The 20,656-nt window shown below is 49.3% G+C and overlaps 2 protein-coding genes across 3 annotated transcripts; both read right to left on the reverse strand.

Moving 5' to 3' along the window:
• Positions 1-1,275: 1,275 nt before the first annotated feature.
• On the reverse strand, positions 1,276-7,302 carry stx12 (syntaxin 12). Its single transcript, XM_056298488.1, has 10 exons — positions 7,230-7,302; positions 6,204-6,394; positions 5,964-6,033; positions 5,714-5,813; positions 3,873-4,010; positions 3,664-3,707; positions 3,467-3,572; positions 3,143-3,215; positions 2,496-2,578; positions 1,276-2,375 (listed from the first exon to the last, which is right to left on the reverse strand). The coding sequence occupies exons 2-10, from the start codon at positions 6,301-6,303 to the stop codon at positions 2,283-2,285; spliced, it is 807 nt and encodes a 268-aa protein (XP_056154463.1). The 5' UTR covers positions 6,304-6,394; positions 7,230-7,302; the 3' UTR covers positions 1,276-2,282.
• A 1,877-nt stretch (positions 7,303-9,179) lies between these two features.
• LOC130128745 (tRNA selenocysteine 1-associated protein 1-like) lies at positions 9,180-13,901 on the reverse strand. Of its 2 annotated transcripts, XM_056298458.1 has the most exons (10): positions 13,598-13,901; positions 13,491-13,540; positions 13,149-13,246; positions 12,967-13,066; positions 11,843-11,892; positions 11,417-11,548; positions 11,190-11,306; positions 10,893-11,091; positions 10,752-10,788; positions 9,180-10,576 (listed from the first exon to the last, which is right to left on the reverse strand). In XM_056298458.1, exons 2-10 carry the CDS (start codon positions 13,512-13,514, stop codon positions 10,410-10,412), a joined length of 924 nt encoding a protein of 307 aa, XP_056154433.1. In that variant the 5' UTR covers positions 13,515-13,540; positions 13,598-13,901; the 3' UTR covers positions 9,180-10,409. The 2 variants fall into 2 exon arrangements, with proteins under 2 accessions (XP_056154433.1, XP_056154434.1); XM_056298459.1 differs by lacking the exon at positions 13,598-13,901 and having other exon boundaries at positions 13,491-13,586.
• Between the last annotated feature and the right edge of the window lie 6,755 nt (positions 13,902-20,656).

Here is a 20,656-nt window from a genome sequence, read left to right on the forward strand (position 1 = left end):
AAATGGACTCTGTGCTCGCAGGTTTGAGTGCTAGTATAACCCATTATGGTGCATGTGTGTCGTGTGTGGCTCAGTTATTGTTGAGGGTCACGCTCATGGGGAGAATGTTGACCAGTGCCTGCTTGTCTGGGGCGGATTCCCAGATGGGAGACTGTGAAGGATGTGGTGGCCAGGGTGAAAGAGGTCATCTCAAAAACACAAACAAAACAAAAACTTGACACTTGACTTGTCCGCTGAACTGACTCCTACACAAAACAACGGTGGCACTTGGAGCGGTTATTCAAAAGGAAACCAGTACCAGAGGACCACTGCTGGTGCATGTTGGGGACATCTGAAGGGGAAATCTCCTTTTGATTTTATACAGTAAATAAGCAAGCCAAAATGTACCTCTTCCACTTTGAACGTCAACAAAAAGTTGCAAGTGTTTCCCCGTGGCAGGGAAGCAGGGCTGCTGTCGTTGTCAGTGCATGTTGGCAGCCAGCCAGCAGGCCGCCATGGGAAACACTCTGCCGTGGCACCAACACAACCACCCACACAGCACAAGAGCCTTCCCACGAACAACTACATGTGTACTGCAGGTTTGTGAGGGTGGACTTCATGGCGAGCCTAACAGCTGGAAAGCCAGAAAGTGAGCTGTACTGCCCCCTGCTGGTGAGACTCACTCAGCACCAGCGAGAACAGATGGACGTTGGTACGTTTTGCATTACAAAGTGGAATTGATGCAAAAATTATGAACAAAAAAAAGAGAAAAGGATGTGGTTGTGGTGGTGATTTTCAGCCACATCTGCAACCAAGTCTATGGTCACGGTAAAAACTAGGTATTAAAACATACATGGTTACATATGTATAAAACATACATGGTTACATATGTATAAAACATACATGGGTACTTATGTATAAAACATACATGGTTACATATGTATAAAACATACATGGTTACATATGTATAAAACATACATGGGTACTTATGTATAAAACATACATGGTTACATATGTATAAAACATACATGGTTACATAGTCATTCTTTGATAACACCTTTAAAACATCTGGGCTTTCAGTCATCCGCCCCTACCTGTCCACAGAGTCGCTACACTACAGGATGTATGTTCTCCTGAGCAGGGCTATCCCAGCGGTGTGCTGATGAGACTTCATGTTCTGCCACTCTGCAGATGCACAGGTCACACCGACTACCTGGCACATGGATCACAAGGGAAGTGAAAATACTGCTAATCCAGCGTAACAGATAACACGCTACACACAAGGTACGAGGCAAACAGGAAAACATAACTTAAAGACCTTTATTCACGCTTAATGAAATGAACAGAAACCACATGAACAACTTGTTTGATGTAAATCTGAGGTTGCATTTTACAGACAGTGTGTTCATGGTAAATGTATAAACACTGGGTAATGTGGGGACTCATAACACTAACCCACATTCAGTTCATTGTGGTCATGATTTTACAGCACATGCTCGCAGCTATGACCGTTGTGCCACAGCAGCAAAGCCAGAAGAAGTGCAGGTTCCATGTTGCTCTGCAGGCTGCCCTGAGGAAGCCGCGTGTTGCGCAAAGACAGACCCCCCCCAGACCAGGACTCCTGCACTGGGCTTAACTTACTGTGTCCAGAGGGCTCACTATGTACACAGGCTGGCTTAGCAAAAACGTGTTGCCATATCACTTCCCCCGAGCAACACGGGGACTACGGCTTCAGCGTGGCACTCTGGTGGTCACATCTGAAGATGCCAAAATGTACACGTACAACTGCAAGAAACAAAACCAAGCCTGTACAGACCCTATAAAACCTAGAGATGAAATTACATAAACATTAAGCTTAGTGTGTCTGTTTATGTGCCCATTCTTAAATCATTCATATTATCATGATTAATCATATTAGCATTTAGAATGTGATGAATTATGATGCTAGATTTAGTGCAGTAAGTAAGAAAAAAATGAAATGAAACAAGTGAAGGTATCTCAGGATCTTAATCACTCCCCTTTCCCACCTTAGTCCGGCATCTTGTTCTTTTTCTGAGTATAAATATCGTTTTTCTTTCCTCACGGTTACCAAAGAGGGTTGACTGACTTCTGATGGCACGTTTTCATACAGTTCCTCACACCGAAGACGGCCTTTGGCCAAGATCCCACTACACTGAACCAGTCTTCAGCACAATGCCTGTTTTTAAATCTCTTGCTCTCTCAGCCAAATACTCAAAATGGGAGCGGGTGGGGGTGGGGGTGGGGGGGATAAATATGGCAGTGACAGAAATGGAGTGTGCCCTTCATTTACTCAACTCCCAAATAACAACGCCAAGTATGACAAGCACAATGGAAAGAACCATAGCCAAGATGCACATCTTCTTACGGGACTTTTGCTGCAAGAAAGAAAGCAAAGCAACGTGAGGTCAAGGATAGTCACATCACAATAACAGAAAACTGCTAACATGGGAAATGTTCTGAGCGCTCAATGGCACTGAGTATGGAGCCTCCCTCACCTGGTAGTAGGCAGCTCTCTGGAGCTGCTCTGCACCTCGTTCTACATGAACCTCAGCACTCTCCACATTCGCCTCAATGCTATCTGTAGAGTGAGAGAGACAAGGTCACCCATGTTTGCTCACAGTGGCACTGATGAAAAGACAGGAGGAGGAGCTGGAGGTGGCAGAGTTGAAGATGATAAGATTTTCATTGGGAGTGACGAAGAAGGACAGGATTAGGAACGAGTATATTAGAGGGACAGCTCAGGTTGGACGGTTTGGAGACAAAGCAAGAGAGACAAGACTGAGATGGTTTGGACACGTGTGGAAGAGAGATGCTGGGTATATTGGGAGAAGGATGCTGAGTATGGAGCTGACAGGGAAAAGGAGAAGAGGAAGGCCAAACAGGAGGTTTATGGATTTGCTTAGGGAGGACATGCAGGTGGCTGGTGTGACAGAGGAAGCTGCAGAGGACAGGAAGAAATGGAGACGGATGATCCGCTGTGGCGCCCCAAAACGGGAGCAACCAGAGGACTAAGAAGATTGCAGATGCATACCGGTATCATACACCAGTTTTCCCATAAACTATTTAAAGGCAACATTAAGAGTAAGGTTTCTTAGAGAGCATCTTCTTTAACAAATACACAACAACCCGACCAAACACTCACCAATCATCTCTCCCTGATCATGGATCATTACTGCTAAGTCCTTGAAGATCTGGTTTACATCCATGATGTCTGACTGAAATGAGAGAAGAGAAGTTATGAAATAAGAGGCTGATGGTATGAATTGAGACAGTAATATATCAAAGGTTGTTAATGGCACTGGGGCTGAGGATTATAAACCCTTCTTCATGAAGGCTGTGCCAGCCTCCCAAACACAAATGCACAAGGTACAAATTCTGCATTTGTGTTTGTTGGGAAGGGAAGAGGAATAAGAGAAATAGAAGTAATGTTTTAGAGACAAACAGAGTTTGAGAGCAAGACCCTCACTTCCAGCTGTCTGATATTTGTCTCTCTCTCCTTGATGAGCTCCAGGTCCTCCTCTGTTATAGCAGCCTCCTCCATCTGTGAGGTCATCTGACCCCAATCATCTTGGCTTGAGACAAAGAGCATACAAGAGTCAAACAGATGCAGACAGTTAAAAACAGACTGTGTGACAAACAATTTGATAATCGTAACGATCTTACTTATCAAAAGACACAAGCTGTTCATCACGAGCCCCATCTTCAGCCTGAAACAGGAGAAGAACCCAGAGCATCAGCCTAAGCCAACTACAAGTCTCCAAAATTGAAACATCAGTATGAATCTGAATAACTGTTGATCTTTTTATCAATATAGTTGACAAGGCTGACAAAATAATAGAAGCAAATTTTTTGACACCATGTTGGGACCTTACTGAGAGGCGAGATCCAGCTCTGGCTCTGGCAACAGACTCCTTTTCCTTGTCTGCTGCACGGCGCTGAACTGCCTGGAAGTTGTTGAGCGCTGCAGAGAAGTCATTCATCAGCCGGTCTTTCTGGATCTTCTGCTGCCTCTGTAGGGCACACAGAGTGTTTGTTTGAGGCAGGGGATCAACGAGTCCCTGATGGCTGAAGAACCAAAATGAAAAGGGCTAATAAAGAGCTCAAAGGCCCAAAAAGGCCCTTTTGTCATTGACCACCTGTAAACTCACATTGTAGTTAGTTAAGTAGTGCACTTTTGATGCCAGTTATCTGTTACTTTAAGTAATTTGTGATGGCTAGATTTGGTCTGAGCTTGAGACAATACACCATGGTGAAGCGAATGATAGTGTAGAATAGAATAGAACTTTATTTGTCATTGTACAAGTACAATTAAATTTGACAGTGCAGTTCTTATCAGTGCAAAGATCCATATGAAAAGAATTAAAAACATAAAACACACACATTCATGTGAGGCAATTATCCCTCAACTTCACCTGAGTTTATTTTAGGAATAATTTGTCTTTTTGTGTAAACTTGGAGCTTTCAGAGCACAAGGGGTTAAATACTTATGCAAGCACTATATTTTAGGTTTTTTTTACCCCCCCCCCCCTTTCTCTCCAACTGTAGTTGGCCCATTCTTCCGAGCCATCCCAGTCGCTGTTCCTTCCCCTCTGCCGATCCGGGGAGGGCTGCTGCAGCCCTACTCCAATACATGTGGGGTCGCCAGCCACTTCTTTTCACCTGACAGTGAGGAGTTTCGCCAGGGGGATGTAGCGCGTGGGAGGATCACGATATTCCCCCGTGCCCCCTCCCCCCCAAACAGGCGCTCCGACCGACCAGAGGAGGCGCTAGTGCAGGGACCAGGACACACCCACATCCGGCTTCCCAACCAGACACAGCCAACTATGTCTGTAGGGACCCCCGACCAAGCCAGAGGTAACACGGGGATTCGAACCGGCGATCCCCATGTTGGTAGGCAATGGAATAGACTGCTACACTACTCAGACGCCCCTATATTTTAGTTTTTAATTTATTCATAATTTTGGCTTTGGGGACTTGCTGTTAGAGCTTATAGGTTAACAAAAATAATATTGTTCAGGAACAGATGTGTGTGCATCTTTTATAATCCAGAAATTACAGATGACTGTCAAGAGGGTTGAATACTTTTGCAAGGCGCTGTATCTACTAACTGTGATTGAATTTCAGTTTTAACATCAGTGCACTTTTCACTCACGGTCTATATAATACTTATGATTCAATAATTTCTTCTGTTTTCTTCTTCAATGACACAATCAACCAAAATGAACAGATTGAAAGAGCTTATGACTGATGCTATGATCTTTATTATTTTTCTATGAGATCATGGATTGAGTTATTTCCACAGATGTGTAATAATTGAAATTTTTCACAGGCCAGCTATCATCTGAGAACTGAGGCATAAATTAAGCATAACAAGTGATGGTGGCAATGACACAGACATCATCTTGTGACAGCTTTTGCTATTCTTTTTACCCATCTTCTATTTTTGGGTCCAGAAATACCCTATAGAGGCTATTCAAAGCGGCTGCCTGGGCCCGATCAGTCTAATGGTAATTCAGTGCAGCAACGCAGAACTTTAGGATAATCAAAAGGGGCAGTGCTGTTGGTAGTGGCTTTTAGCTTTCATCGGTTGCACCTTGGTTCGAGACTAGACTGTCATAGATAAAAAGTGTAAATAACATGCTGACTACCATGGGCCCATGAGTCCCAACATACCATGAATGAGACACATAATAAAATGCTTGCAAGGCCTCACCTGCTCTGAGGGTGATAACTGTAAAGGGATAGAGCCCAAGTCTTTCAGGTGCTTATTGGTTTCTTTCGCAAGTTGGTTGGTATAGTGCTGAATCTGTTGCCTGTTAGAATCAAAAGAAATCCTTGCTGAGGCTCATAATTCTGTCATTGCACATCACACCTCCAGTTCAAGCTGCTGAGAAAGCATGTGTCTGTATGATGGCGGGAAAGAGAGTTTATCGCTCATTAAAAAAAGATTTGCTGACACTTACAGTCTCTCTTGAAGTTGACTGGTATCTTGTTTTGTCCCTAACTGGTTCACCAAGCTCTTGATTTGAGCAGCTGTAATAAATTAAACTGGTTTGATTACATCCTGCAAGTTGCAATTCATAAACACTATGTACTAAACAGATGCTATAACACAACATGACAAGGAGACAATGAGCTACTGTCACGCTACTACAATGGCAGCATGAAGTAGTTAAAACAAACTTATATGGTGCAACACTTACTGTTCTGTGTTATCTTCTGGATGTTGGAGCTGCATATCTGTATGAGGGTGGTGAAATCCCTCGGCACAATGCGATAGTCGTCTGCTTTTCCATAAGACATGGCTGTCCTAGTGTCTTCTAGGGCTGTTATGCCTTAGGACAGGGAGGAAATCTCACAAAACGGAGCGTAGTGATTATCCTGGAAGCCAACTCTGCAGAGGTGAAAACAATGGCACACTATACAAAACAACCCCAACCAACAATTACACGAGGTGTGTGTGACCTTATAAAGTAGCTCTAAAAACAAAATTAGCAAGGCCGGGTGATTTATATTGTAGTCCAGAGTTGGACATTTTGTATCACATCTGTATCACATGTTGTCGCTACCTTACTAGCGACAAGATGTGATCCAGCTAACGGTGGCTGCCCATCAAGACACAGGTGATGGTGCGAAGGCAGCCTCGTCATTTTTACTGCCGCCCTCATATTACCTCACTTTTCACTCCGCTTACTCTGCCGCGCCTCAACTCCACACTAGCGGACTCACTGCAAAGAAAGTGGCCAGAAACACGAGGTCGCCACAATATCAGCAAGCCGCTGGGACCGATAAGCTAGTTAGGGTAAGCAACGTTAGGGAGTCACGAAGTTTTGACCCACCCGTGAAATTCATTAACTGGCCGCGGTGTTTGAGCCGTTTCCCTGCTCCCGGTGAACGTTGTCTTTATTTAAGCGGCATGGTGTCGTCGACAGCAGAGTTACAGCCAGCAGCTTACTACTACTTCCCCCCCCCCTCTGCCCCCCCCCCCCCCCCGCTCTGCTCTGCTCTGCTCTGCTGACCGTATAGTAGCGTTGACGTTAGCTGGGAGCGCCGACACCAACTTGTTAACGCTAGCTCTGCGCTAACAGCATAGCTAGTTTGACGTCAGATCAAAGCTTGTATCTGGCTCCCTGCCGCCGTCCTCCATGGAGGATAGAGGGCCCATCAGACCAGGACTACAGTGCGAGCGTTCAAACATAAAAAGCCATTGGCATATGTTGTGCTTTTACCATAAAATATCGGCGTACGGTGTTTTCCCGTTGATCCTCCAAGTCACAAGCACAGCTTCCTGGTCTCCCCGGTGACGTCACCGCGTAACGTCACGCACGGGGGGGGGCTGATACGTCTTACACGTACAGCGCAATTATGGAAACCGCGCCAGGCAGATAATATTCAAACCCCTCCCGCGCTCTCCAGCAGCGACCTCGCGGTTTATTCCGCCGCTCTCGGCGCGCATCGAGAAGACAGATGCGGACCAATACACCGATTCAGCGGAACAGCGGCCCGCCGCGGCCCAGCCGGGCCGTCCTTTTGGTCACTGGGGAATCTTGTGACTCTCATGCGGCTCCCTGCTGATCGAGGGGGTTTCAACTACGGTGGGCCGCTGTTAGCGATCACATGAGCCCAGCAGCAGGGGGGCAACCTGCTGCACCACGCAGGGGAGCAACCTGCTGCACCACGCAGGGGGGCAACCTGCTGCACCACGCAGGAGAGCAACCTGCAGGAGAGCAACCTGCTGCACCACGCAGGGGAGCAACCTGCTGCACCACGCAGGGGAGCAACCTGCTGCACCACGCAGGGGAGCAACCTGCTGCACCACGCAGGAGGGCAACCTGCTGCACCACGCAGGGGAGCAACCTGCTGCACCACGCAGGGGAGCAACCTGCTGCACCACGCAGGAGGGCAACCTGCTGCACCACGCAGGGGAGCAACCTGCTGCACCACGCAGGGGAGCAACCTGCTGCACCACGCAGGAGGGCAACCTGCTGCACCACGCAGGGGGGCAACCTGCTGCACCACGCAGGGGAGCAACCTGCTGCACCACGCAGGGGGGCAACCTGCTGCACCACGCAGGGGGGCAACCTGCTGCACCACGCAGGGGAGCAACCTGCAGGAGAGCAACCTGCTGCACCACGCAGGGGAGCAACCTGCTGCACCACGCAGGGGAGCAACCTGCTGCACCACGCAGGAGGGCAACCTGCTGCACCACGCAGGGGAGCAACCTGCTGCACCACGCAGGAGAGCAACCTGCAGGAGAGCAACCTGCTGCACCACGCAGGGGAGCAACCTGCTGCACTACGCAGGAGAGCAACCTGCAGGAGAGCAACCTGCTGCACCACGCAGGGGGGCAACCTGCTGCACCACGCAGGGGGGCAACCTGCTGCACCACGCAGGAGGGCAACCTGCTGCACCACGCAGGAGAGCAACCTGCAGGAGAGCAACCTGCTGCACCACGCAGGGGGGCAACCTGCTGCACCACGCAGGAGAGCAACCTGCAGGAGGGCAACCTGCTGCACCACGCAGGGGGGCAACCTGCTGCACCACGCAGGAGAGCAACCTGCAGGAGGGCAACCTGCTGCACCACGCAGGATGGCAACCTGCCGCACCACGCAGGGGGGCAACCTGCTGCACCACGCAGGGGAGCAACCTGCTGCACCACGCAGGGGAGCAACCTGCTGCACCACTCAGGAGAGCAACCTGCAGGAGAGCAACCTGCTGCACCACGCAGGGGGGCAACCTGCTGCACCACGCAGGAGAGCAACCTGCAGGAGAGCAACCTGCTGCACCACGCAGGATGGCAACCTGCCGCACCACGCAGGGGGGCAATCTGCTGCACCACGCAGACGACTTCCCTCTCCGGCCTTGTGTTGTGCATTCAGGAGCATCGCAGCAGCAATCTGTGCATGAAAACACAAGGACGATAAGGGCTCTTTAGTAGAATCGACATATTGCCTTAGGTCGCACTAACAATGTATAAATAACAGCAACAACAAAATGTTCTTTTGGAAGGAAAGAAAGAAAGAAAACTATCCTGTGTGGCTCCTAAATATTCAGGCGAGAAATTCAAAGACAAATGAGCAACTTAATGCTATGGTCTTAAACTACTATACTACCTACTCATGTTAGTTAAAAGTGTTACAAATATACACTAACACATTAAACAGTGAAATTGTCTTGACTAGAAAAAAATTTATTTTCAAAGTAACAAAAAATGAAGATACTGAAATGTGCTGATGTCCATTACAGAATTAATAACAGGTTTAGGCAACGAGTTGGCTTATAACCAATAGCTATTTGCATGAGCAAGCGACAACAGGGTGAGTCAGCTCAATATCTCGGAATGGTATGAGTGAAATTCTGACAAAAATCTAATCCACCTTACACACATTACAAAAACACCTGTACAGTAATATTCTGATAAGGCCCAGCAAGACACAGAATACAACTTAGTAACACAAATCATTGGCACATCACTAAGCTGCACTTATTTCTTTTTGAGAAGAACATCAAATTATAAATTGTTTGTCCACTTTGCACTCAAATTATGTTGCCATACCTTTACAAGTAAACAATGTGTAAGAGGTTGTCATTAGTTACACAGCAGAATTGTGTATTCAAAATACCTGACAACTAAGACTTACGCAGATTGATAGTGTTGGATGCTTTAAACCACAGGCCGTGCATTACACAGAAATAACCGAGTAATAAATAAGTAAAATACATGTAACTGAGCTTGATGAACGGTGACTATTGTGAGTGAAAAAGAGGCTTTTCTGGATCTCTGGTGTGCTCCCTTGTTGTTATCATGTGATATTAAATATAATCGACATCAAACACTGTGTGGATACATGTACTAAGCACATTGCACCGAACAAGTATTTGAACGCTTTGTGTGGCAGGGACAAATAGTAATCAGCTGTTCAACTGGAATATAAGGTGAATATGAAGGTGGTGCCATCTCGAGCATGGTTATGTTCCCCTCATTCAATATTCACTTTACTTACTGTTTGGTACAATGTGATTTGTGACCGTTTCCCACACAGTGTTTGATGGAGATTATATTTACACCACATCATAACGATGACAAGGAAGCAAACTGGACACACTCATGTTCGTCAGTAATGACCACTCCTCATAGTTCAGTTACTACATCTATTTCACACACACACTAGTTATTTCTGTGGAATGAATGGTCTATAATCTACAGCATTACTACCTAGTCTTGAATAAGGATATCTTAAATTTCACATAGATGACTTGCTTTGCTTTTTGTTCTAATAATAATAATAACAATAATAATACATGCTATCCAAATCCAAAGCAACAGCAAAGAAAAGGCCAGAGTGATAGAACAAATGAAAGGAAAAAAAAAAAAGCTGAGACAAGAACTAGCGAGAGGCCATCTAGTCTTAACAGTAAATGGGCTCTGGTGGGCTGGAGTCCGACGTTAGACAGTCCTGTTCTGTGGAGACATCCAGCGGCTGCCAGTGACATTCAATAAGTGCATCATACAGCTCCTCGCTGAGCTCCATGAACATCTTGTTAGCTTCTAGCACATTCAGCACCGGGTTAGGATCTACAACACACACACACACACACACACACACACACACACACACACACACACACACACACACACACACACACACGGCAATCAAATGCCAACCAAGTAACATGACGGAATTCAAAAATATTTATGTCTAAAAATCCAATGGCATAAATGTTTCTATCACGGAATGCTGAATACAAACCTTCTAGACCATCATCATACTGAACAGCCTCAACTTCCTGGAGAAAAAAAAAGTTATATATATATATATATGTATATAAAAACTTGCAATGTCTCTGAATGACTTAACGACATAAAGAGCTAACCAACAAAACGGGCGAACCTCAGACTGCTGCGGATACTGTGTGTAGTCATACTGGTTATAGTTGTAACCATAATTTGCTCCATTATGGTCATAGCCCCAGTTTGAGTAATAGTCCGAGTACGAGTTCTGCTGGTGCGGGTTGTACTGATGGTAGCTTGCTGTGTATCCTCTCGGGCTTGACTGCCACGATCTGTTGTCTACCTGATACTGCCGATGCCTAAAATTCAGGAGGAAAACGTGTTGCATTTGAAAAAGAAACTCACACGGCGTGTAGTGATAAAGCCACAACAGTTGTGTGGTCCAGTAAAACCTTACTTGTTGGCTGCTAGGCTTAGTCGGAGAGGCTTGCCCCCGAGTCCCACGGCCCCCTGACACTCCTCTAGCGCCCGCTTCTGCAGTTTCTCATCTGGGAACTGAACAAACCCACACCCTCTAGAGGAAGAGCGTCAGGTTATACACCGACACTGAGCAGTAACAAGGGCACAGAACACCACGCAGGCCGAAATGCATTTTCATGTTGTGTGGTAGAGTGATAAACTCACTTGGAGTTGCCCGCGCTATCCAGCACCAACTTCCCACCACGACACAAAGGATAGCGGTTGTAGAAGAACTCGTAAAGCATGCCATCATCAACATCTGGTGTAAGGTCTCCCACAAACAGGGAGTACACTTGTCTGTGACAGAAAAGAAACGGGTTGGATTCATTCAGATGCGTCTGTGAATTAGCATATAAATTAGCATATAAGCAGAGTCACTGGAGCGTTGCTTCCAAAATGTAAGCTATACATGTTGCTAATACACAGTAAAGCTATGATGCCATGACATATCATTTTGATGTTCTGGAAAATCATTTCTTTTCTTAAATCCATCAGTAAACTATTAATTTGACTCAAAGAAACAGATGGACAAGAACTTTAACTATAACTGTATTACACTTGGACACCCCATCAGCACCCAACTTAACTCACTCATCTGCTTGTTTCCCAAAGCTGGCACGATTTAACTTGAATCTTCTGGGCTGGGAGAGATCAACAAAGACTTTGTAAGTCAACCGAGGACTTTATTGACTCACATCCTTCAACTTAACAGGGAGAATACGTTGAATAGTAAACATCATCATCCTTCCACCGCAGTCGAGCATGCATTCACTACGTCCCGCCCGTATTCTCTGTTTCCCATTTGATTTGGTGGGTCTTGAACATCTACTCGAGTCTTACACTCTATGTAAATACAGTCTATGTAGATACAGTCTATGTAAACACAGTCTATGTAGATACAGTCTATGTAGATACACTCTATATAAACACAGTCTATGTAGATACAGTCTATGTAGATACAGTCTATGTAGATACAGTCTATGTAGATACAGTCTATGTAAACACAGTCTATGTAGATACAGTCTATGTAGATACAGTGTATGTAGTTGGAAGGTCGCCTTCCTCTGTTAGCACATGGGAGACCCGTACAGGTCACGTCGGGTATAACCGGGTGTTTTGCTCTGCAGTAGCGTCCTGCAAAACGTGCTGGCTGTCCTGGGTGCAGCCGGGCCGGGGTAGGAGGTGGTGCATCCCCGCACATTCCACCCTTGCTTTGGTGCTGCCGCCAGGAGACGCTCTGGACTCTCACAAGGAGGCGTGTGTTCTGTCAAGTCCCGCCTGCACATCTGTTTTCATGGTCCAAGTCTCCGACCCATAAAGTAGGACACTTTCAGCACGTGCTCTGAAGAACGCTAGTCTTGTCTCGTCAGATCAGGACTGTCACACTTGCCCATACGGTGTGGTGTATGCCAGGCATCGCAGGGTGTCCGCCCCTTGGCATGAGCTCTCTCTTACGGAGGGCGACCGGAGAACCGGGAGGCTGGAGGCCGGTGACCTCGCTGAGCGGTGCTCCGCTACCGGACGTGGTTGGTTGGTGCACTGTGCCCCCACTGATCCACGTATGCTCAGTGCTCCTGGCAGGAACACCGAGACCGACTCTAACGGGAGCCCTGTCCAGACAGCTCACCGGCTCTTGGGCTCCGGGAGGAGGAGGAGGTGGTGCTGTTGGAGCTCACAATAAACAGTCAACAATAGTAAACAGTCGCCATATTTACCGGGTTGGCTCCTGGTAATACTTTCCCATTGACTTTGCGGAGACATCGCTCGGCGGTGGCCTCGTCCGTCAGCTCCACAAAGCAGTACCCCGAAAGGCCCCTGGGGGGACCACACACACACGGACACACGTTAGACAAGCACATGTGTGGGAAAGGTAAAGAGCGCACGTTCCACAACTTACCCCGTTATGCGGTTCCGTATGATCCGCACGTTCTTCACCTGCTCGCCCATGGTGCCGAAGGCTCTGGTGATGAACTTCTCATCCATGTAGGACTCCAACTAGCGGCAAAGCAACGACGGGTCAAGGTCACACCGGACTACTCGCCAACACCTCATGTCTGCTCTACGTCATGCTCGCTGTACTTTGCATACGGCTGTGGTCACCACAGCACGCTCTGAACACCGTGCTGTGCGTCGCTGGTTCGAACCCGCAGACGCTGTGACTGACAGCGGGTAGCTAGCGCGCCCGTCACGCTCAGCAGCGGCGACAGAAACACAACACAAAACTCATTCAGCTACTCACGTTGCCCATCCACAGCGTGCTCATAGCGCAGCTCCAGGGTCGCGGCTCCCGCTCCCGCTCCCGCTCCGCTCCGCTCCGGCTCCGGCTCCGGCTCCCGCTCCGCTCCGGCTCCGGCTCCCGCTCCCGCTCCGCTCTGCTCCGCTCCGGCTCCGGCTCCCGCTCCGCTCCGCTCCGGCTCGGTACTTGGGGGATTATCGACAGCGGCGGCCTGACCGCGAAACCAGCACACACGCACACTGAGAAACGCGGAAGTGGACTACGGAAAGCCGGACGGGATCACTCTTAAATGCGCGCGACATCCGCGTCGGCCGACGGGGCAGCCGGTGAGTTTAACGGTGAGTTTAAAGGACCGAACCGAATATTCTGTGGAAGACCTCATCCGGGCCCTCCGGGTTCCGGACCTGGGGGGAACCCGCCCACTCAACCACGTTGACTGATTCATTCGGTCCAGCGTCGCGGCATGAAACAGCGTTTCCTGGTTCAAAAGCGACGATCCAATGAGAGCTGCAAGGGGGGGAGGGGGGTAGCGATTCGCCAAACAGCGCCACCTACGGGACTAAACAGGAATCAGGATCAGGAGCCCTACGTTTCACTTCATGCACCTGCGTACATGAAATGAAACGAAATGCCGTTTCCCCCAACCCACGACAACACAACCCACAACACAACACAACACACAACAACACAACACAACGCACAACAACACAACCCACAACAACACAACACAACGCAACACACAACAACACAACACAACGCACAACAACACAACCCACAACAACACAACACAACACAACCCACAACAACACAACGCACAACAACACAACCCGCAACAACACAACACAACACAACACAACCCACAACAACACAACCCACAACACAACACGTGACATCCAAAACCTACAACAACACACACACCCAGACTAACACACACACCCTAACTAACACACACACCCAGACTAACACACACACCCTAACTAACACACACACCCAAACTAACACACACACCCTAACTAACAAACATAACCAAACTAACACACACACCCAAACTAACACACACACCCTAACTAACACACACACCCTAACTAACAAACATAACCAAACTAACACACACCCAAACTAACACACACACCCTAACTAACACACACACACACTAACGCACACACCCTAACTAACACACACACCCTAACTAACAAACATAACCAAACTAACACACACACCCTAACTAACACACACACACCCAAACTAACACACACACCCTAACTAACAAACATAACCAAACTAACACACACACCCTAACTAACACACATACCCTAACTAACAAACATAACCAAACTAACACACACACCCTAACTAACACACACACCCTAACTAACAAACATAACCAAACTAACACACACACCCAAACTAACACACACACCCTAACTAACAAACATAACCAAACTAACACACACACCCTAACTAACAAACATAACCAAACTAACACACACACCCTAACTAACACACACACCCTAACTAACAAACATAACCAAACTAACACACACACCCTAACTAACACACACACCCTAACTAACAAACATAACCAAACTAACACACACACCCAAACTAACACACACACCCTAACTAACACACACACCCTAACTAACAAACATAACCAAACTAACACACACACCCTAACTAACACACACACCCTAACTAACAAACATAACCAAACTAACACACACACCCAAACTAACACACACACCCTAACTAACACACACACACACTAACGCACACACCCTAACTAACACACACACACCCTAACTAACAAACATAACCAAACTAACACACACACCCAAACTAACACACACACCCTAACTAACACACACACACACACTAACGCACACACCCAAACTAACACACACACCCAAACTAACACACATACCCAAACTAACACACACACCCAGACTAACACACACACCCAAACTAACACACACACCCAAACTAACACACACACCCTAACTAACACACATACCCAAACTAACACACACACCCTAACTAACACACACACCCAAACTAACACATCTATCAAAACTAAAAGAAAATAAATCCCTGTCCAGGAGAAGGAATGCCAGCCAGGGTGACTGTGGGAACTTCCGGTCTGCATGGGCTAGCAGTTAGCTTAGCCTGCCCCGCTTCCACGTCCTGTCAGACCGCCCTCGGTGCTTCCTCCTCGGGCGCAGCTCCAGGCAGGGCCGTGGTCCCTGGGCCCACAGGACGCAGTAGACCAGGCTCTCCCAGCCGGTCCAGTGCCAGCTCTCCCAGCCATCAGACGAAGACACAACTTAGACGCAGACGTGGACAACAACCCTGCATGGACGGTGCTGGGTGAGGCCGCCGCAAATGTGAATTCGCGCCGCCATCTTCCCACACCGGCCACTGTTGTGCAGTTGTCAAGCGTTAGATGGCAAGGCTTCTCAATATCGCCCGACATCATACTTCCTCCACCCTTAACCCCAGCAAAACCAGTCTGTTGGCATGGCTACATGTCAGTGTCGACTTAAAGGGAAATTTTGCCGGTTTTTATGTGGCTGTCCAATCAGTGTTGAGTGCAAATATAGTCAATAGAAGCAATAAATTCCTCAGTGCATGCAGTACTGATAGAGAAATCCCAGTTTCCCTGGTCGCGAACCCGTGCCGGCGGTGTCTCCATGCACCAGGATGCACGTGAATCAGAGCCATGCAGGTTCGCACTACATGGAATGTGACTCTCGTGGTTCTCAGTTTAGGCAGCTCAAGTTTCCTGGGGCAGGCTAATAGCTGAGTCCTGTCACTCTCAGCATGGTTATGTGACTGTGCTGGTCTGAACCTGCAGATGTGCTGACAACAGCCTGTCTCCTAACACCCAGCTGGCCTGCACTGATGTGACCTTGAGCTCCCTGTCAGGCTTCCTGTCCTCTAGCATGGTCTATCCTGTATGCCTTGTGTGTGTGCATGGACAAATATGCTTGCATGCAATTAAGCATATGAAAACATATATTTATGCATACAATAATAATAATAAATCAATCTTATATAGCATTTTTCTAACAGTCAAAGTGGCTTTACAATAAAGGGGGTTGTTGTGTCTGGTTGGGTGGTGGTATGCCCAAGTCTGTCTTGTATGGTCTAATAGAGAAACCGTCTTGTGCTCAGCTGAGGGAAAGACTGCTACTCGAACCAGACTCCATGACGTTATCTGACGCTATAGTGATTGGGAAGCAGTTGGAAACAGCTCTGCTGGAAGCGCACAAGTTCTCTCGTGCTGTGCAGGAGCCCGTGACGTCACTGCTACCGGCAGTTCACTTAAACGCGTCTCCGCTTAAAGTTCCTACTGTTGCCCAGGCAAGCGCTGTCATAACTGCAACAAGATGAATCACTTTGCACGCTGGTGCCGCTCCCCCCCTGCAGACCCACAGGCTGCTGCTGTTCCTATCAACACAGTTCAGAGCCAGCGGGCCTCACTCAGCCACTGCACACGTCTTGTGGGCGGAGCCTACATACCGCTCCTTGTTGACACGGGGGCAAAGGTGTCAGTTCTGAACAAACCCACATATGACCGGCTCTTCCGTCACGTGCCCCTGGAAGCGGCAGCCAACTCCCTGTCGGGCTACGGCCACGCCCCCATCGCCACTTTGGGAGTAGTCTGCCTTCCCGTGGTGTATAATCACCAGTACGTCCCTGAAACCGGGTTCTACATCACACAGAAAGGGGCTAACATCATGGGGCTAGACTTGTTCCATGCCCTGGACTTTACACTGACTGACGCTGTGGGCCTGCATGTCCTGCAGGTCTCCACCTCCTGGCCCGAACATTACCCAGAACTGTTCGGAGGACGGGACTGCCTATCTGGGTTTGTGCACCAGCCTACTGTGGACTCATCGGTCCGCCCGGTAATTCAGCCACTACGACGCATTCCCCTGGCCCTCCAGGATGGGGTGGAAGAGGAGATACACCGCCTGGTGAAGGAGGACATCATCGAACCACTCAATGCGTCACCCTAGATTTCCAAACTGGTAATAGCCAAGAAGCGGGGTGGTGGACTGCGCCTCTGAGTGGATCTGACAGACGTCAACAAAGCCATCATCCCCAACAAATACCCCCTCCCCACAGCTGAGGAGCTGACTAGCCATTTCCATGGCTCCACAGTATTCAGCAAAATGGATTAACGCCACGGCTACCTGCAGGTTCCCCTGGCACCAGCCAGCATGGACCTCACAGCTTTCGTCTCACATGTGTGGGTGTTCAGATACAAGCGCATGGCTTTCGGGCTGTCATCAGCCCCAAGCTGTTTTCAGAAAATAATGTCACTCATCCTAGCTGGCATTCAGGGGGTCGCCATCTACCTGGACGACGTGGTGGTACATGCACCCTCTGCCACACTGCACGATGCTCGCCTGGAACAGGTCTTCCAGCGCTTCAAGCAACACGGGGTCACACTGAACACTGAGAAGTGAGTGTTTAGTGCCAAGGAGGTCGAGTTCCTGGGTTTCCAGCTCTCCAAGGGGGGTATCACCCCAATCATGTCCCACACGGAGGCCTTTCTGTCCCTGCTGGACCCACAGTCACTGTCCCAGCTGTCCTCTTTTCTGGGGATGGCTGCCTACTATCTCCGTTTCATGCCACAGTACTCCGACTCAACAGCCCCCTTGCGCCAGCTGCTACGGAAGGATGCCGTATGGGACTGGACCCCAGCATGCCGGGAGGCTGTAGGCATCATCAAATAGCAGCTCACATCCTCGCCCACTTTGGCCCATTTCAGCCTGACTGCGCCCACCATGGTCACCCGTGACGCCTCTGGGGTGGCACTTGTTGCAGTGCTCTCCCAGGTCCATGAGGGAGTAGAGCATCCAGTGGCTTTTGCCTCACGGGCACTCACTCTGGCAGAGCAGAAGTACTCAGTGGGGGAGAGGGAAGCTCTTGCCTGCCTGTGGGCATGCGAACACTGGCATGTCTACCTGTACGGCAGGGCTTTCACTATCCACACAGATCATCAGGTGCTGACGGCTCTGCTGGCGACCCGAGGTTCAGGGCACAGGCCCATGAGACTACTGAGATGGGCGGATAGGCTGAATCAGTACAACTTCAGACTCGAGTTTATGCCGGGGCGTACCAATACGGTGGCCGACCTCCTGTCCCGAGCCATCTCTCTGACCAACGAGGTAAGAGGGGCGATGCCAGAGGATGACGACGACGACGACGATGACAACTGTGTCCACATTCTGCATGGGCCCCTCAGCACAGTAATCACCCTGGCCGAGCTGCAGCAGGCCTCGGCTGAGGATGAGACACTCGCAACCGTTTGTGCCTACGTCCAGGATGGCTGGCCTGCCAAGGTGGATAACAGGCTGCTCCCCTACCATAAAGTCCGCGACGAGCTCTCCTGCTGGGGGGAGGTGTGCCTCTCCCGTGGCCACCGTGCCATTGTACCAAAGACTCTAAGGGCCAGAGTGCTGCAAATGGCGCATGATGGGCATCTGGGGGTGGTCAAGGTGAAGCAGCACTGCAGAGACACCGTGTGGTGGCCTCACATATACTCTGATGCAGAGGAGCTGGTGCGTAACTGCCCCTGCTGCCTTCTGAGTGGGAAAACCGGCCAGCCTACCACAGCATCCCTCACTCCAACCCCGTGGCCGTCCGTGCCATTGGAGCATATCCAGATCGACCTCTGTGGAGAGCTCCACGGGGCACCTGCGCATGCCCACTAATAGCTGGTCATTCATGACCTTCATTCGAAGTGGCCAGAGGTCATCGAACTGGGCTCCATCACCTCACACACCATCATCGACTGCCTCCACAAGCTGTTTGGGTGCTGGGGCCTGCCCAGTGTCATCACGATGGACAATGGACCCCAATTTGCATCGGCGTAGTTCTCAGAGTTCCTGTCACTGCGGTCCATCAAGCACATCAGGACAGCAGTGTACCACCAGGAGAGTAATGGAGGGGTGGAAAGACTGAACAAAACTCTCAAGAATGGAATTCGAGCCTGTCTGGAGGAAGGGAAAACCTTCAGCACTGCACTCATTCAAACTCTCCTGACCATCCGGGCATCCAAGCACTCCACCATGGGGGGGACACCGGCTCTGCTCATGATTGGGCGGAAACTAAAGCAACCACTGGACCACTTGAGAGCGAAGCCAGCCACTGCACACGAGAGCCCAGGGCTCCAGACAGCCAGAACTCAGGTCCAAAGCTCACAGGCCCGGATGAAACAGGTTCGATGCCTCCCGCCGAGTACAGACTCCCTCTCTGTCTGTGGGGGACTGCGTCAGGATCAAACACGCCCACCGCCAGTACAAGCTGCGGTCATACTGGTCGGAGCCCCATCAGGTGACTCAGCAGCTGGGACCGGCTACCTACAGACTGGACGATGGAACTCGTTGGCACGCAAACCTCCTGCATAGGGTTGTAGCCCCTACAAACCCTGCATCATCCCTGTCCCCAGCTGCTGCTCCCAGTTGGCAGCCCAGACTGGAGGCAAACCGGGTGGGTGGTAACCCACCGCCAGGCCCTGCTCCCCAGCCTGCTCACCCTCAGAGGGTGAGGGTTCCTCCTGTCTGGCACAGGGACTATGTTACGAATGGTTAAGGGACATCTAGGGTACGGACTGATATGTTATGTTATGTTACTTTCTCAAGTGTCTGGCTGGGTGGTGTTATGCCCAAGTCTGACTTGTATGGTTGAGCACTAGCAGTTATTGTGCCTTTGAGAGGGGCGGGGAGCAGTGTGATTTACGGCAAGGTGAAAAGTGTCGTGAGTTGATGTTGGTTAAGTAAAAGTTGTAAACGTGGCTCTCGGTGTGGTCATTGACTGAACATAATAGGGATGAAACAAGACAACGGATAAATATAGCACAGACATACAGGGGTGGATGGGAAGGGGAGCTAGGAGAGGGAGAAGTGGCAGCCACACACAATGCCAGCAGCACTCCCCCACTTAAACACATACAAAAGGTCAAGAAAAACAAAAAACAACAGCACTGTGGACGTTGATTTTCTGTAGAGGAACTCCCGTATTCTGTTCCTCTCCCGAGGTATCCACTAGGCAGTGGCACTATTTAACCCATAGCTGGGGCGGGGGGGGGGGCTGGTTTGTGGGCATCAGGGAATATCCACACACCGGTGGGCCTGCTGACCGCATGTCTGGGGGCC

The sequence above is a fragment of the Lampris incognitus genome, chromosome 18 (assembly GCF_029633865.1).
Source record: "Lampris incognitus isolate fLamInc1 chromosome 18, fLamInc1.hap2, whole genome shotgun sequence".
Lineage (NCBI taxonomy): Eukaryota > Metazoa > Chordata > Actinopteri > Lampriformes > Lampridae > Lampris > Lampris incognitus.

What these genes read in the sequence shown, in the direction of transcription:
- LOC130128745 (XM_056298458.1), bottom strand. Translation starts at nt 13,514, where the DNA reads ATGAGCACGCTGTGGATGGGCAAC. An exon ending in CTAAGCCTAGCAGCCAACAA is followed by an intron (nt 11,092 to 11,189) that starts GTAAGGTTTTAC and finishes CCTGAATTTTAG; the next exon opens with GCATCGGCAGTATCAGGTAG. An exon ending in AGTATCCGCAGCAGTCTGAG is followed by an intron (nt 10,789 to 10,892) that starts GTTCGCCCGTTT and finishes TTTTTTCTCCAG; the next exon opens with GAAGTTGAGGCTGTTCAGTA.
- stx12 (XM_056298488.1), bottom strand. Translation starts at nt 6,303, where the DNA reads ATGTCTTATGGAAAAGCAGACGACTATCGCATTGTGCCGAGGGATTTC. An exon ending in GAGCTGGATCTCGCCTCTCA is followed by an intron (nt 3,708 to 3,872) that starts GTAAGGTCCCAA and finishes CTCCTGTTTCAG; the next exon opens with GCTGAAGATGGGGCTCGTGA. An exon ending in CAGCTTGTGTCTTTTGATAA is followed by an intron (nt 3,573 to 3,663) that starts GTAAGATCGTTA and finishes CTTTGTCTCAAG; the next exon opens with CCAAGATGATTGGGGTCAGA.